The sequence below is a fragment of the Hippocampus bargibanti genome, linkage group LG09 (genome assembly GCF_051943395.1).
Source record: "Hippocampus bargibanti isolate YZ-2025 linkage group LG09, ASM5194339v1, whole genome shotgun sequence".
Lineage (NCBI taxonomy): Eukaryota > Metazoa > Chordata > Actinopteri > Syngnathiformes > Syngnathidae > Hippocampus > Hippocampus bargibanti.
Genome location: NC_142742.1, coordinates 20,670,012 through 20,684,880, shown reverse-complemented (window position 1 = coordinate 20,684,880; position 14,869 = coordinate 20,670,012). Strand labels below are relative to the sequence as shown.

Here is a 14,869-nt window from a genome sequence, read left to right as displayed (position 1 = left end):
TTCCACAGCAACAGTTATGGGTAAAACGAGGACATTGAAATGGCATCACATGCCAGCAAGAGTGACAAAAAATAATGAGTGATAAAATGAACAGTAACCATAGATGTTAACACCACGGTTGAAAAGGAAAACAACAATACACAAAAAGGACAGGACAGGAAGAAGGCAGAAAACAGGAAAAGGAGACAGAAAAGTACCCAGTTAAACAATTGGCAGGTATCAGAGGAAGAACTCTTCTGGAGTTCTGTGAGGGGGTTTAACAACAATTTGTACCCACCTGAAAAGGAGTGTATGTGCCTGAGTTGTGAGGGTTTGAGGGATGTGTCAGGTGACAGGTGGTACCCTGCCTCCTGTCCCCCTTCAGGTGGAGCTTGGAAGTAAGGGCAGACGGCAGCCACTCGGCCCGAGACTCCAGCACTTCGACGTGTGGGAGAATGTGAGCCTCCTCCATTTATATGGTTCAACTGAGAGATGCAAAGTAGAAAATGATGCAGGTAAACAGTCCCTTAATGAGAAAACAAATCAGGCGTTAGGGTACTTGTGCTTGCTTCTTCTGCAGTCGCTCCCTCAGGCTTTCAATGCGTTGATCCATCACTGTCACCAGAGCATTTCTCTTGTTGTGTTGCTCTTTGTTGTGTGCTAACTTGCTACTCTGCTCCAAGTTGTGACGGTTGCGAGCCTGACACGACAGCATCAGAAATGCCATATATTGTCAAGAACTTTCCACTAACAAACGCACGTTTTTTTTACATGCAGCTCTTTGTAGAATTTCCTCGGTTCTAAAGCAGCAGGGTTAGAGATTGGTGATGCTTTCATTCCAGTGTGTATATCTTGGGCTCGGTTGGGTGCCCCTTGCGGGGATCGTAGGTGTCCTTTCCTCAGATCCTCCAGTTGTTGGGTCAGCTGGTGAAGCAGGTTAAAAATATGTACATGACATATAATTCCTGGGGTGACACAAACCTGACCTCTTTGCCGCGCCCCCCATGCGAGACCTGGTCAACACGAGTCACAGCAGACCGCAGCTCAGCCTGCTTCTCCTGAAACAGGCTGCTAACATGCTCAAGCTCTCCCGCTGTAAACAGAAAACATGATAAATGGTGTTTGGTGAAGGTGTTATTGTTATCCACTAGTATATCTATGCTTGCAGAGTGTAAAGTAAGACTATGTTCAAACGTACAGAGGTTTCCATTGATCAGTTTACTATAGTCCACTTGACCTCTCATGGCGCGAATCTTTTTCAGTTTTGCCTCTTGAGACTCCACTCGCTCCTTCAAATGTTGTAGTTTCTCAGCTTCAGACTAAACAAGAAGAGAAAAGAGGGAACTATTGTAAATGTAAGACAGCGTCACATATTTTGAGTTGTGGACAGGTAACATTCGACTTACGACCAAGTTCCGTTCCGACCAAACGGTCGTAAGTCAAAATGGTTGTAAGTTGAAATCCATTCAAAATGTTGAATAGAGACTCAGAGGCTAAATGACTCGCAAACGTCCGCCTTCTGGTGCCATCACACGGTCGATTGCTGTGTGAGAGTGAGACGCTGGCTGGCTGGCCAAAATTGTCGTACATATTGCTGAGAGAAAGAGAGGGAGAGAGATAGAGAGAGGGAGTGAAATAGAGAGAGATAGAGAGAGAGAGACAGAGAGAAGGAAGGATGGAGGTAAGGAAGGAGGGACGGAGGGATAGAGATAGAGATAGAGATAGAGATAGAGATAGAGATAGAGATAGAGATAGAGATAGAGATAGAGATAGAGATAGAGATAGAGATAGAGATAGAGATACACACGCACACCACTTGGTGTGCAGCTATCCAATTAAGTGACCATTATTTGCCATCTTTGCACATGAGGTGTGTATTTGTTTCAGGAAACTGTCGTGATTTCAAGTCTGAGTTCTGATCAAATTTTATGACCAACTAATGCGGAAATCCAGGAAATTTCAAGTTTCACATCTTTACTCGTAACTGATCACGCTAAACTCCACAAATAACCATGCTTTGCATATTTGTCTTTACAACGGTCGTGCAAAATTGCAATTTGGATCACACCTCTGTTTTTCCTTGGTTGTATCTGCTTCCCTGTTGAAGATACGGCAGGTGTTGCTCCTAATAGAGAGGGAAAAAATAGTTCAAAATGCACACTATAAGATCACTGAAATATTTTCACTTCAAATATTGTCAAGGAGGTGGAAAAGCTTTGTCTTCACGACAAAAACTAGGTACGGATGCGTGGGTTTATCTCACAGTAATTTACGGAATAATCCATTCCCCCAAAAATTGATTGTGACATGTCTGTTGTCAGGTGTTTCGTTGAAAATAATTGGTAGAAATGAGAACCCTTGTTTTGTGTCATTTTGATGGATCCATCTATCCATCTTCTGCAAGGTTTTGTCACTAGGGTTAGTTTTAGCAGAGAAGCTCAAATTCCAGATTCATCACCCACTTTGTCCATCTTATCCTGGAATATCTCCTGCTCCATTCTACTCGTTAACAAAATATCAAGGTACTTGAACTCCTGGTTAAATTTGGGGCATGATTAATCCTTGGACCAGACACTCAAACTTTTCAGAATGACAAAAAAAGTCTTCGATTTAGATATGATGGGTCTCATCACAACTCCAATGAAGATTGAAGATCACATCATATGCAATGAGAAATTCTGTTCAGAAAGGCTATGACAGTGACAAAAGGCACCCTTGTTGAATCCAAACTTCATTAAAAACAAACCCAACTTTCTGGAATACAGAACAAACTCTGACAATGGTTGGACCGGTACCAAAGAGCCGTATAAGGGTGTCCTTATCCCATGGTCAAAAAGAACATCTCACAGAATTCCAAAAGGGGCATATTCAATCAGAATCAGAATCAGAATCACCTTTTTTGCCAAGTATGTAGAACACACAAGGAATTTGTTTCTGGTAGAACATGCTGCACTAGTATCATCATCAAAAAATTGCAGAGGCACTATACAGTTCGATTCGGGTTACTGTTTAAAGAGTTAATGGCTTGGGGGAAGAAGCTGTTTAAATGTCTGCTGGATTTGGTGCGCATGGATCGGTAGCTGCCTGAGGGGAGTCGCTGGAAAAGGTGGTGGGCAGGGTCTGGAGGGTGCAGTAGGATTTTACGGGCCCTTGTTTGGATTTTTTCAATGTGTAAGTCCTCGAGAGTGGGTAGGGTGGGGCAAATGATTTTTTTCCCACCGTCTTAACTGTCTTTTCCATGAACTGATAAATTTGTAACCTGGCTAGTGAGCCCTTCCAGTGATAAGGAGTTTCCCGAGTCCTAAATTCTGTCCAAATCCTGATATCCTAGATGAAGATGACAGTAAGATGAAGATGACAGTTTAACTTGCTGTGTCTGTTGACGTGATTGACCCCAGGTTGTGTGTGCTTCAATTGTGTATTCGAGTCACACATGTTGACTAAGCATTTAACAGCATGAAACTTTTAAATATGATTACTTCTTATTGTGTCTAATCTCTGTCATCTTCAAAAGACCCTGAATCTAAAATTAACAATTGCCTACTGATGTAATTTCATGTGGCGCAAATAGAGCAAGATCTCGGAGTTCTGCATAATTTTGTATGAATTGAAAGTTTCTCATTCCATTTCAATAGCAATTCTGTAAACAGCAGTGTGACCGCTGCAATGTGTAACACACGTAAAACGATGAAGGGATTTCGTCACGCAAGATCTTTTAAAACATGGTTCTGTCATTCCTTATCTTTCACGCTACCATACTTTTGCTAGTGCTATTAAATGAGGTGTGGATTGCGCCTTGCTGATTGAAAGACACTCTTTCAACACATCATTTATTTTCTGTTTGAATAGAGAAATAAAACATTCTAAACATCCCCAATATTACATCTAAAACGAATTTACCAACAGAGAAAATATATCGTTGGCAACACGTCTGTGTAATCGCTCAGTCGTAAAGGAGTGGACCATCGATGAAAAGGTTTCTTCAGCCGTCACCTGTACTCCTTTGAAGGTGTCGGACGTTTTGCATCCTAACCCAGAGGCTTCATCAGCAAACTAAAATTTTTTGATATATATATATATATATATATATATATATATATATATATATATATATATATATATATATATATATATATATATATATATATATATATATATGCTGGGTTAAATGTTGTTCTTCCTGGTTCAGCTCTCCATTTGTATAGTCTAAATATTAAATCAGCAGAAAGCAAGGTGATATAAAAAAAAAAGGATCATTTATTATCAGGCAGCGAGAGGATGTTCTCCAGGGGAGAAGCTAGGCCAAGGGACAGAGAGGCAAGAACGAGAGAGAGCGTGAGAGATCGTCTCAGACATTTATAAACAGGAGTGATGTATCTTTGGAAAGGACCTATCTATGTATCTGCTAGATACAATCATGAATATTTATTATTAGACTGAAACGTGATAGCTAAATTTGTATCCTAAGTACAAGCTGAGTACATGTATACTAATTAACATATACAAATAACTAAACTACATACATACATGGACTTACTAATTGATTAGAATAAGTAGAAATGAAATAACATGATGTTTTAGCATGTGTATCAACTAGTTCTAACATTCCCTCCTGTTTACACATTAAAAACATCATTACATGCATCTCCAAAACGGTTTTCAGCATGAACGTCGGCGTTGTGATCAGCACGGTGAATGGCCCCTCCCACTTCGGCGCCGACCACGTCTTTCGCTTGATCGTCTTGATCAGGACCTCGTCTCCTGTGGGAGCAAAGAGGACAGAGGCAGTACACATGTGGAATGTACTTCTCTTGTTGTGAACATTTCGCACAGCGACTTTGCTAATAGGGCACCTCGATCTGATTCATTTTCTGCCCAAAGTTCACCTTCCCATAATGGGAGGATGAATGGTCTGCCAAGCAACATCTCGAATGGTGTTAAGCCGTTATTAGTGGGTGTTATTTTCATGTATAATTTCACCAGAAACAGACGTTCAGGCCATGGTTTGCCTGTTGTTTCCATCGTTTTTCTGAGTCTATTTTTAATTGTCCCATTTGCTAAACGAATCAATTAGCATTAAACAGTATTCATAAGGACCACTTGAAATCCATATGGATCACTTCAAAGGGGTGTGGCCTCTGTGGAAATTTTCCTCTCTTTGGTCGCATGTTACCTTGTGGATTGTGTTTAAAACAAATTAAACAACTTCAACAAAAGTTTTTTGCCTATCAGTTGAAACATTTGCCTTTCCTGCTATAAACACCATCCCTCCTGTTGATACATGTGACCTACCATGGCTTAAACGAGCAACCATGGGGGACATGTATCTCGGTAAACATGGCTTGTCGTCGATTTTATACAGTCCGTCAGCAGGTATAGCACCATCGTCCAATCACAGATCTTTTTCGGATTTCGCGGCTAATGCTTGCAGATCTTTTAATTCTGTGAAGGTTTTGTTGCCCTCTTTAGTCCACTGAATAGTTCAGTGACATTTTGTCTTGGTAAATGAGTGTCAATAATGGTTGGGTGACTTGTGCATAATGCGGAATCCAAGTTCTGCAGTAAAATGTCATCATCTGTTTTTTCGTCTTCGGTCTGGGCACCTGCAAATTTGCCTGTTTTTTTTAATTTATTTTATTTTTATATGTCCTAGAAATTTATTTTTGGCAAAACTGTAATTTAGTCAAATAAGCTTTGTTACCTGTACATTCTAGATTTTAGAACAAAGCGATTGATACAGTCTTGTTTTCACTGACCTTGTATGGTGTTAGTCCCTCATCTAAAATTTTTATTGACTTAGAAATGGGTAACAATGTAACTTTCCCATCTGCTGACACCACATAAATTTGTTGTTGACTCGGAGTGACACCTGGAATGTTAACTCTTAACACTGATCTGCATGCACCACTATCACAAAGAAATTTCACATCATTTTTCCCTATTTTTAGCCAATAATAAGGCTTTTTGTTTTCTGGGAAAGTTAAGGCAAATATATTCATCAAATTTAAGCTTTCAACTGGGCTTATTGATTATTTTCACCCACTGTCGACATCAGTTAAGAAGTGGGGGTCCTCGCGTCAATAATAATAATAATAATAATAATAATAATAATAATAATAATAATAATACATTTAATTTCAAGCGCCTTTCAAAACACCCAAGGACACTTTACAATAAAACCATAACTTTTAGTCAATCTCGTTGAGCTTTTTCCTGCCGCTCACCATATTGTTTGTTGTACGCCGGAGGTCTATAATCTTTCTTTTGTTTCTTTGTGAATTTGATTTACAATTCCGAGCAATATGTCCGACTTTGTTACATAGGTAGCATTGGTCGTTATGTTGCCATCTCCTCTTTCTTCGACCTTGGTACAATACGCCCTCCGTGGCCTCGGTCATCTGTAAACTGTAAAGTATGAGAACACTGACCCTTTTGGTCGTTGTTCTCATATTTTTTCTCACCTCTTCCTGGGCATGAATGGCCCATTCCATGAGAGCAACCAGCCTCCCAGAACGGTCCTGTACATAATGCTTACGAATGAAATCTCCTATCTCTGGCATCAAATTCTGCAGAAATATTTGTTTAAATTGCTTAATTTCCGTTGCATCATCATCCGAAGATTCTTTTATACCGCTGTGATTTTTGTAAACACATTCCAGACGTCCTCGGAATGATTTAATATCTTCATCCTGTTGTTGTCTACATTGTTGTATAATGGCGAAATTGGGTGTCTTTTCCATAATTTCCTGATATTGTCACACACTGCCCTTCACTGGGCAGCCACTTCCTCTTAAGACATGTTGACACTGGTTGTGGTCTTCCCAGTGTAACAGCCTTTCACTCTATTCCAATTATGACCAAGACATCGTCTGAAAATCTTAAGTGTTTCCATTCCATTCAGTTGGTAAGAAGCACACAATTCCTCAAAAATTTCAGTCCAGTTTTCAGCATTCGCAACAAAATCACCTAATCCATTGCACACTTCAGCCACATCACCATCACACCACGGTCTGTACATGAGAATTGTCCTGTCATTAATGTCAACTGGGTTAGGGTTAGATACTTGGACCAAGGGATAAACTTGACAGTCGCTATCATCATTCACCTTAACATGATGCAATTGTTCAAATGGATACAATTATTCAGAGCATCCTGTCTTGCTTCTGTTACAGCTGCTAATATCGCCTTCATCATCACAAACTAGTTGCTTTGCTAATTCAGTTTGCAATGACTGAGTCCCCCCATTAGGGGACGTGTGTGCTTCACTCTGCTCCTTTTCTCAAAACACATCTGGTCTTTTGCCGCAAGCAGCCAAGTGTGGGAGGGAGGGCGGGGGCAGAGAGAGTAGTCGCGGGAAGAAGTGGAGGACCCTGCGCACAGATCCTCCTCTGACCTCTGACCCCCAAGCTCAAACCCCCGAGCCCACAGCCCGCCCCTCTTCTTGCTGTGGTTACTTTTTGTCTCTCCTAGTAATGGCGATTGCAATGCCATGTGCTCCTTTGTCTTATGAGGAGTTTCATCATCAGCGGCCATCTATGAAGACATAGCTTTTTCATTTTTCTTAGTTTGCTTAGCTAAAAGGTCATGTTCTCTCTTATGTGATTGTTGTAACAACTTCTCGCAAGCAGAAAGTACTGCACAATTTTTTTCCAGAGCTCTGCCAGCAGCAGAAGATTCTTTCATTTTTAACCGAAGCCATATTTCCTTTAGTGACTCAACATTCAGAGCGCCATCAAATCCATAATTTTGCATCCATCTTTTACAATAAATCTCAGTGTCAGGGATTTTTTAATCATAAATTCAGTATCGAGATGGGTTGTGGTTTTCGAACACGCTTGACCCATTGCTTTTCACACAACTTCCAAAATGTTCCCAAAAAAGAAAGAAAGAAAGAAAGCTTGCAAACTCTACCAACTATCTCAAAAGATCACAAACTGCAAGAGAAAATCTTAAGTGTCAGGCAACCCCCAGCTAAGGCAGCCCCACCTAATTTATTGCTCCCCCAAGCTCCTGCCACACTCACACGTACCCAAACACACACACACACACACACACACACACACACACACACACACACACACACACACACACACACACACACACACACACACACACACACACACACACACACACATTCACACACGCACGTGCACTACACACTCACTCACACACACACACACACTCACACACACGCACGCGCTGCTCTCGCCTCAGGGGCGCCACAGACCCCCCTTTGCTCCATTGGCGGTCGTAAAACTCAACCCCCTCCTCTGCTGCTCTTTTTTTTCTGCCTGAGGTAAATTTTCAGACTTCTTTGTCTACACTATACAAAGAGATATAAAGAATACAAGGAAATGAATAAAAGTTTGTAGTTATTGTCCGATTCTGTCGCTCTTCCAGACAATCCACAGCTGCAGTTGTTGTTTTTTTCGCTAATACATTAGCCTTCGGCTGAATGCAATGCAATGCACCCCACTTTAGCTTCCAGATTCAAACGAAGAATCAGAAGCCCCCCACAATAATGTGTCCTCCGTGACAATTACGACTCTAGTCCTTACTTGAACTTGAGTTTTTTTTCTCGTAAAAGCACAGATATTCTGCTAATTAATCCATATTAATTAACAGCAGAATGCAATGCAATGCACCCCACACCGGAACTTTAGCTTCCAGATTCAGACAAAAAATCAGAAGCCCCCCACAATAATGTGTCCTCCGTGACAATTACAACTCTAGTTCCTCCTTGAACCGGAGTTTTGTTTTTTTTTTTTTTGTTGTAAAAGCACAGGTAGTCCTCAGAATTGTCAAACAGTTGGACAAATCACAAATTCCTGGCCAGGGATTTTTTTTTTTGCAATTTAATTCATCTTGTGTATGCTTATATCTATCTATTATATATATCACACTTACTTCACAAATGGACAGCAGATGGTCTTGTAGCCTTGTAGTCTTTGTCTTCAAAAATAGGCGGGAACAAAATCCCACCCCCTTCCTTTTTCCAGCCACTGCAGTCATGCCAGCCAAGGTTTCGGCACCAATTGTTGGGTTAAATGTTGTTCTTCCTGGTTCAGCTCTCTATTTGTATAGTCTAAATATTAAATCAGCAGAAAGCAAGGTGATATACAAAAAAGGAACATTTATTATCAGGCTGCGAGAGGATGTTCAACAGTAGCCAAAATGGAACTGTATAGTGCCACTTAGCAGTTTTTTTGACAACGATACTAGTGTAGCGTGTTCTACCGGAAACAAATTCCTTGTGTGTTCTACATACTTGGCAATAAAGATGATTCTGATTCTGATTCTGATGTTCTGCAGGGGAGAATCTAGGCCAAGGGACAGAGAGGCAAGAGCGAGAGAGAGCGCGAGAGCTCGTCTCAGACATTTATAAACAACAGGAGTGATGTCACTAACAGGATGTTTTTAGCATACATATATATACAGTAAAGTCTCGTTATATCGATATCGGATATATCGATAGTCCCGGTTATATCGATACTATTTCGATGCACGCACGGAGAAAATTACGTGCAAACAGGGTCGGATATATCGATAGTCCCGGTTATATCGATATTTTTCGGACTCCCTTGAAAATCGATATAACGAGACTTTACTGTATATATATATATATATATATATATATATATATATATATATATATATATATATATATATATATATATATATATATATATATATATATATATACGAATATCTATAGCAAATCAAATCCTGTGTTGAGGACCTCATTATGGTCAGCAACAAGCTCCTCGATGTCATCTGCATCCACTTTGCGTCCCATATTCTGTCCAATGGAAACAATGTTGTCCAAAACAACAGTCATGACGATCAAATCCTCAAGTCCCTCTCCAGGATGCATGCGGGCCACAAATTCTTCCATGCTGCTTTCAAAGATCGAAGGGTAACATCATGCCAAGCCTTTTCTATCAGCTAAACACAATGATACACATTGAAATGGACTTAGCATATCCGCGGCTAAATCAGACAAATGCACACCCCGTTCGTGTTTTCAATGATCTGCTACTTCTCCTCGACTGTAATTTTTTTCTTAGGTAATTGTCTTCTTAGGCTGAACACGAGCCTGTGGTGTCTTTTTCTTTTTCAAAAAAGCAAAAGTATCTGTAAAAAAACTCCTTGGAGGCGATCGACGTCTCTCTCTCTCTCTCTCTCTCTCTCTCTCTCTCTCTCTCTCTCTCTCTCTCTCTCTCTCTCTCTCTCTCTCTCTCTCTCTCTCTCTCTCTCTCTCTCTCTCGCCCGCTCTGGAGCGACGTGTGCATTCAGATAAAGGGGCTTGTGGAAAGGTAGGCCGGCTGGGGCGCTTTTCGCTCATATATATATATATATATATATATATATATATATATATATATATATATATATATATATATATATGTGAGACCTTGGCTTACAAACTTAATTGGTTCCCAGACAGTGTAAGGCGAAAAGTGTGTATCCCAATTTTTTTCCCCATAGGAAACCATTAAAATGAGAATAATCAGTTCCCAGGTCTACACACAACATACCTTATTCTATGTATAATAAATGTGCTATTATATTGTAATGAAAGAAATACACTGCACTGTATAATAATGTCACTTTATTTATATTTGTGATGGTCGTTGATGGCTCTTAATTGACACCTGTTGCTTTCTGACTTGTAAGGTCTTACGAAACTGAGGCATCACATTATCATTCATCATGTGTATGATTCTCATAGCCACAGTCTTTTCTGGATGTAACTGTTCAATAAAAGCCGGCACATCATTCCACTTAGCAAATCAAATCCTGTGTTGAGGACCTCATTATGGTCAGCAACAAGCTCCTCGATGTCATCTGCATCCACTTTGCGTCCCATATTCTGTCCAATGGAAACAATGTTGTCCAAAACAACAGTCATGACGATTAAATCCTCAAGTCCCTCTCCAGGATGCATGCGGGCCACAAATTCTTCCATGCTGCTTTCAAAGATCGAAGGGTAACATCATGCCAAGCCTTTTCTATCAGCTAAACACAATGATACACATTGAAATGGACCTAGCATATCCGCGGCTAAATCAGACAAATGCACACCCCGTTCGTGTTTTCAATGATCTCCTACTTCTCCTCGACTGTAATTTTTTTCTTAGGTAATTGTCTTCTTAGGCTGAACACGAGCCTGTGGTGTCTTTTTCTTTTTCAAAAAAGCAAAAGTATCTGTAAAAAAACTCCTTGGAGGCGATCGACGTCTCTCTCTCTCTCTCTCTCTCTCTCTCTCTCTCTCTCTCTCTCTCTCTCTCTCTCTCTCTCTCTCTCTCTCTCTCTCTCTCTCTCTCTCTCTCTCTCGCCCGCTCTGGAGCGACGTGTGCATTCAGATAAAGGGGCTTGTGGAAAGGTAGGCCGGCTGGGGCGCTTTTCGCTCATGTGCTTTGGTATTCTCGTAAGATTACTCCGCCAGCCGTGGTGGGGGGTGTGTATTGCGAAAAGTAGTGCGTAATCCAAGTTTTAATGTTCGTAAATTTAACGTTCGTAAACCGAAATGTTCGTATGGCAAGGCGTTCGTAAACCAAGGCCCCACTATATATATATATATATATATATATATATATATAGTATCGTTGGCATCAATTTATAAACTTGCTGGATATGTGCTTGAGATGTGAAATTAATACTTGTTCTTTTCCTTGAGGGCACACACTCTGTAGTCTTTGAATAACACAGTAGCTGTGGCATATTGATTACGTCATTTCCTTTCTATAGTGTTCCAATCTCACAACACAAGTATCAGCTACACAGACACACAAAAGGATAACTTGTGGAAGATATACAAACCATGATCTTTACACGACACACATATACATTTCTCAGCGGTCTCACTCTAACTCAGGCCCGGCCAGCCCGTGGCTCCCGAGCCGCATGCGGCTCTTTGGCTGATTTCATGCGGCATGACAAGTGTAAAAAAAGTTTGGCGCTGGCGTAATTTCGTGACCATAGCGCGCGCTGCACATTTTGGAGAAAATTTAAGACTTTTAAGGGTACCTGAGAATCGTGAAGACTTTTAAGTGCACCTGATAGTCGTGAAATTACGGTATCAAGCTGACCATGTGATGTTAACACGCATGTGCGTGTGATGAAAATCAATCATTTATGTCGTAAACCACGGGTGGCCAACCAATCAGAGACTCAACACAAATTGTTTACGACGTAAACAATTCATTTGCGTCAAGTTCGCTCTGAAAATGGCAGGGAAAAAATGCACAGCAAAACGAAAATATGAAGACGAACACAGGACGTTTTTAACAGAGTGGGAGAGTTTATATTTTTTTGTTGAGCGTAAGGGCAAGCCATTCTGTAAGTCAAAAATTCTGCCTGACTTGGTGCAAAGTCAGGCAGAATTTTTGACTTACAGCAAACTGAAGCTGTTCAGGGCGTATATTCAAAAGGGAGATTTAACACATTTTTCCACTCTGCTAAAAGCCAGCGGGCAAGTCACCACCGATACCCTGGATAAGAAAAGAGCCAGATATGCAACACTGGTTGAAAACTTGCACGAAAACTTTGTGACCCGATTCCGTGATCTACAACTGAAAAGGCCGCAGATTACGTTCCTTGTCGACCCGTTTGATGCGGAGACGGACTGTTTGAAAGCCCCGCTAGTCACAGATGAAGCTGCGGCTGAGTTAGAGATGATCGATCTTTGTGAGGAAGATCAATTGAAACCTGCTTTAAGGGAAGGGTCCGTTGAGTTCTGGAAACGCGTGCCAATGGAAAAATACTCTAATGTCAAACCGGCTGCGCTTAAGATACTGTCAATGTTTGGGTCAACATACGTCTGCGAGTCTGTGTTTTCTACCCTCAAACATGTGAAATCAAAGCATCGATCAGTTCTGACTGACACTCATGTAAAATAATTGCTTCGAGTGGCAACAACAGAATGAAAGCCAGATTTAATGAGCATTGTTCAAGACAAAGAATGCCAGAAGTCCCACTAAGCAACATGCAAACTATTGTCAATTATTACATTTTTGTTTGTGGACTTAGTTTTACTGAGTTTGTGTGTGGAAAGACAGTGTTCTTTCTTGCCTGCGGTTTTAGTACTCCTGAGTCAATTTCCAATATATTCGCTGATTTTGTATTTAAAAGGTGATACTTAAAAGGTGACCTCTGTCTGAGCAGAGGTCTGTGTGTGTGAGGGATGTGGCGATGGAGTGTTCATGTGTGCCCATGTTTATCAAAGTCAGCGTTATTGCATGGCATACAGATGAAATTACTGTGCAATCGGACCCAGCGTGCAAGGCACTTATAATGACTTTAACAAACATAATAAACACAAAAACGCCAATTTGACGGGAGAGAGAGGGGAGCCGCTGGGTGTTCATGCACCGCCATCTTGATGTGGCTCTTTGCAGTAACATAGTAAAAAATGTGGCTCGTAGTCTCTGACTGGTTGGCCACCCCTGCTCTAACTGGTGGTGTGTCAATGGCGACATTTTTAAGACTGACACGAGATGATGACAACTGTAAATCAAGTCACAGGCAAGCAGTCCAGAGAATGCCTGTGTGTGCATGTGTGTGAGTGCGTATGTGTATGAACGTAAAGAAAGTTACCTTGGCAGTCAACATCTGTTGATGAGTGTGTATTTGCTCCTGTTGTCTTGTGGCCATTTCCTGCAGCTCAGAGAGAGTTAGCTCCACACGAGGAACCTACACAGAAAAAATACATCTGTGTGTAAGTGCGTGAACGTGTGCACATTTGTGTGTGTGTGTGTGTGTGTGTGTGTGTGTGTGTGTGTGTGTGTCGCTACAACAGTAAAAACATGTTTTTTTCCTTTGTGTTTCAAGTGACACAAGATAAGTGCCAGGTGAGGGTCAACAGCTGCACACGTTACACTTCACATTTAAGGGTCTTCCAGCTTCTTCGGTTTGCGACAGAAATTGGGGAATTCAGTTTATTTGGATTAATATTTAATACTCATATTAGAAGCTTTGGAGAGAAAGTCAACAGGCCAGACTGAGATGGTTTGGACATGTTCAGATGAGAGAGAGTGACAATATCGGGAGAAGAATGCTGAGCCTTGAACTGCCAGGCAGGAGACCGAGAGGAAGACCAAAGGGGAGGTTTATGGATGTTGTCAAAGAGGACATGAAGGTAGCTGGTGTGAGAGAAGAGGATGCACAAAACCGTGTTAGATGAAGGACACTGATTCGCTGTGGCGACCCCTGAAGGGAAAAGCCAAAAGGAAAAGAATAAGGTTTGATGTGGTACTGTTGGGGCCTTCAAGTGGAGCTCTCCATCATCTGCAAAAAGCAGAGATGCAATACTGAGGCCACCAAAACGGAAACCTTCAATGCTTCGGCTGCGCCTAGAAATTCTGTCCATAAATGTTATGAACAGAATCGGTGACAAAGGGCAGCCTTGGCGGAGCCCAACCCTCACTGGAAACGATTCCGACTTATTGCCGACAATGCCAACCAGACTCTGACATCGGCCGTATAGGGACCGAACGGCCCGTATCAGGCATTGCTGTACCCCATACTCCCGAAGCACCCTCCACAGAACTCCATGAGGGACACGGTCAAACGCTTTCTCCAAGTCGATAAAGCACATGTAGACTGGTTGGGTGAATTCCCATGCACCCTCGAGGACCCTGCTAAGGGTGTAGAGCTAGTCCACTGTTCCGCGCCCGGGACGAAAACCACACTGCTCCTCCTCAATCTGAGGCTTGACTTTCCGACGGACCCGCCCCCCTAGAACCCCTGAATAGACCTTTCCAGGGAGCCTGAGGAGTGTGATCCCTCTGTAGTTGGAACACACCCTCCAGTCCCTTTTTAAAAAGGGGGACCACCACTACCCAGGGGGAGTGCAGCACCCCCCCCTAAGGTCTCCTAAAAGGATGGG

The 14,869-nt window shown here is 41.6% G+C and overlaps 1 protein-coding gene across 19 annotated transcripts in view; it reads right to left on the bottom strand.

Moving 5' to 3' along the window:
* LOC148893936 (apoptosis-stimulating of p53 protein 1-like) overlaps nt 1–14,869 on the bottom strand; it is a 130,191-nt gene that overhangs the window by 40,846 nt on the left and 74,476 nt on the right. For 17 of the 19 annotated variants that reach the window (XR_016116071.1, XR_016116074.1, XR_016116076.1 and 14 more), the window contains 7 exons: nt 13,579–13,674; nt 2,048–2,104; nt 1,178–1,298; nt 993–1,072; nt 751–903; nt 539–679; nt 278–464 (listed from right to left, as the gene is read on the bottom strand). Coding sequence is in view for 1 of the 19 variants with exons in the window: in XM_089005106.1 (XP_088861232.1) it covers nt 278–464; nt 539–679; nt 751–903; nt 993–1,072; nt 1,178–1,298; nt 2,048–2,104; nt 13,579–13,674 (835 nt within the window). In the remaining 18 variants the exon portion in view is untranslated. Of the gene's footprint in view, nt 1–277; nt 465–538; nt 680–750; nt 904–992; nt 1,073–1,177; nt 1,299–2,047; nt 2,105–4,618; nt 4,741–8,886; nt 9,065–13,578; nt 13,675–14,869 lie in introns of those variants that run through there. The other 2 variants (XR_016116088.1, XR_016116072.1) reach the window with 2 other exon arrangements.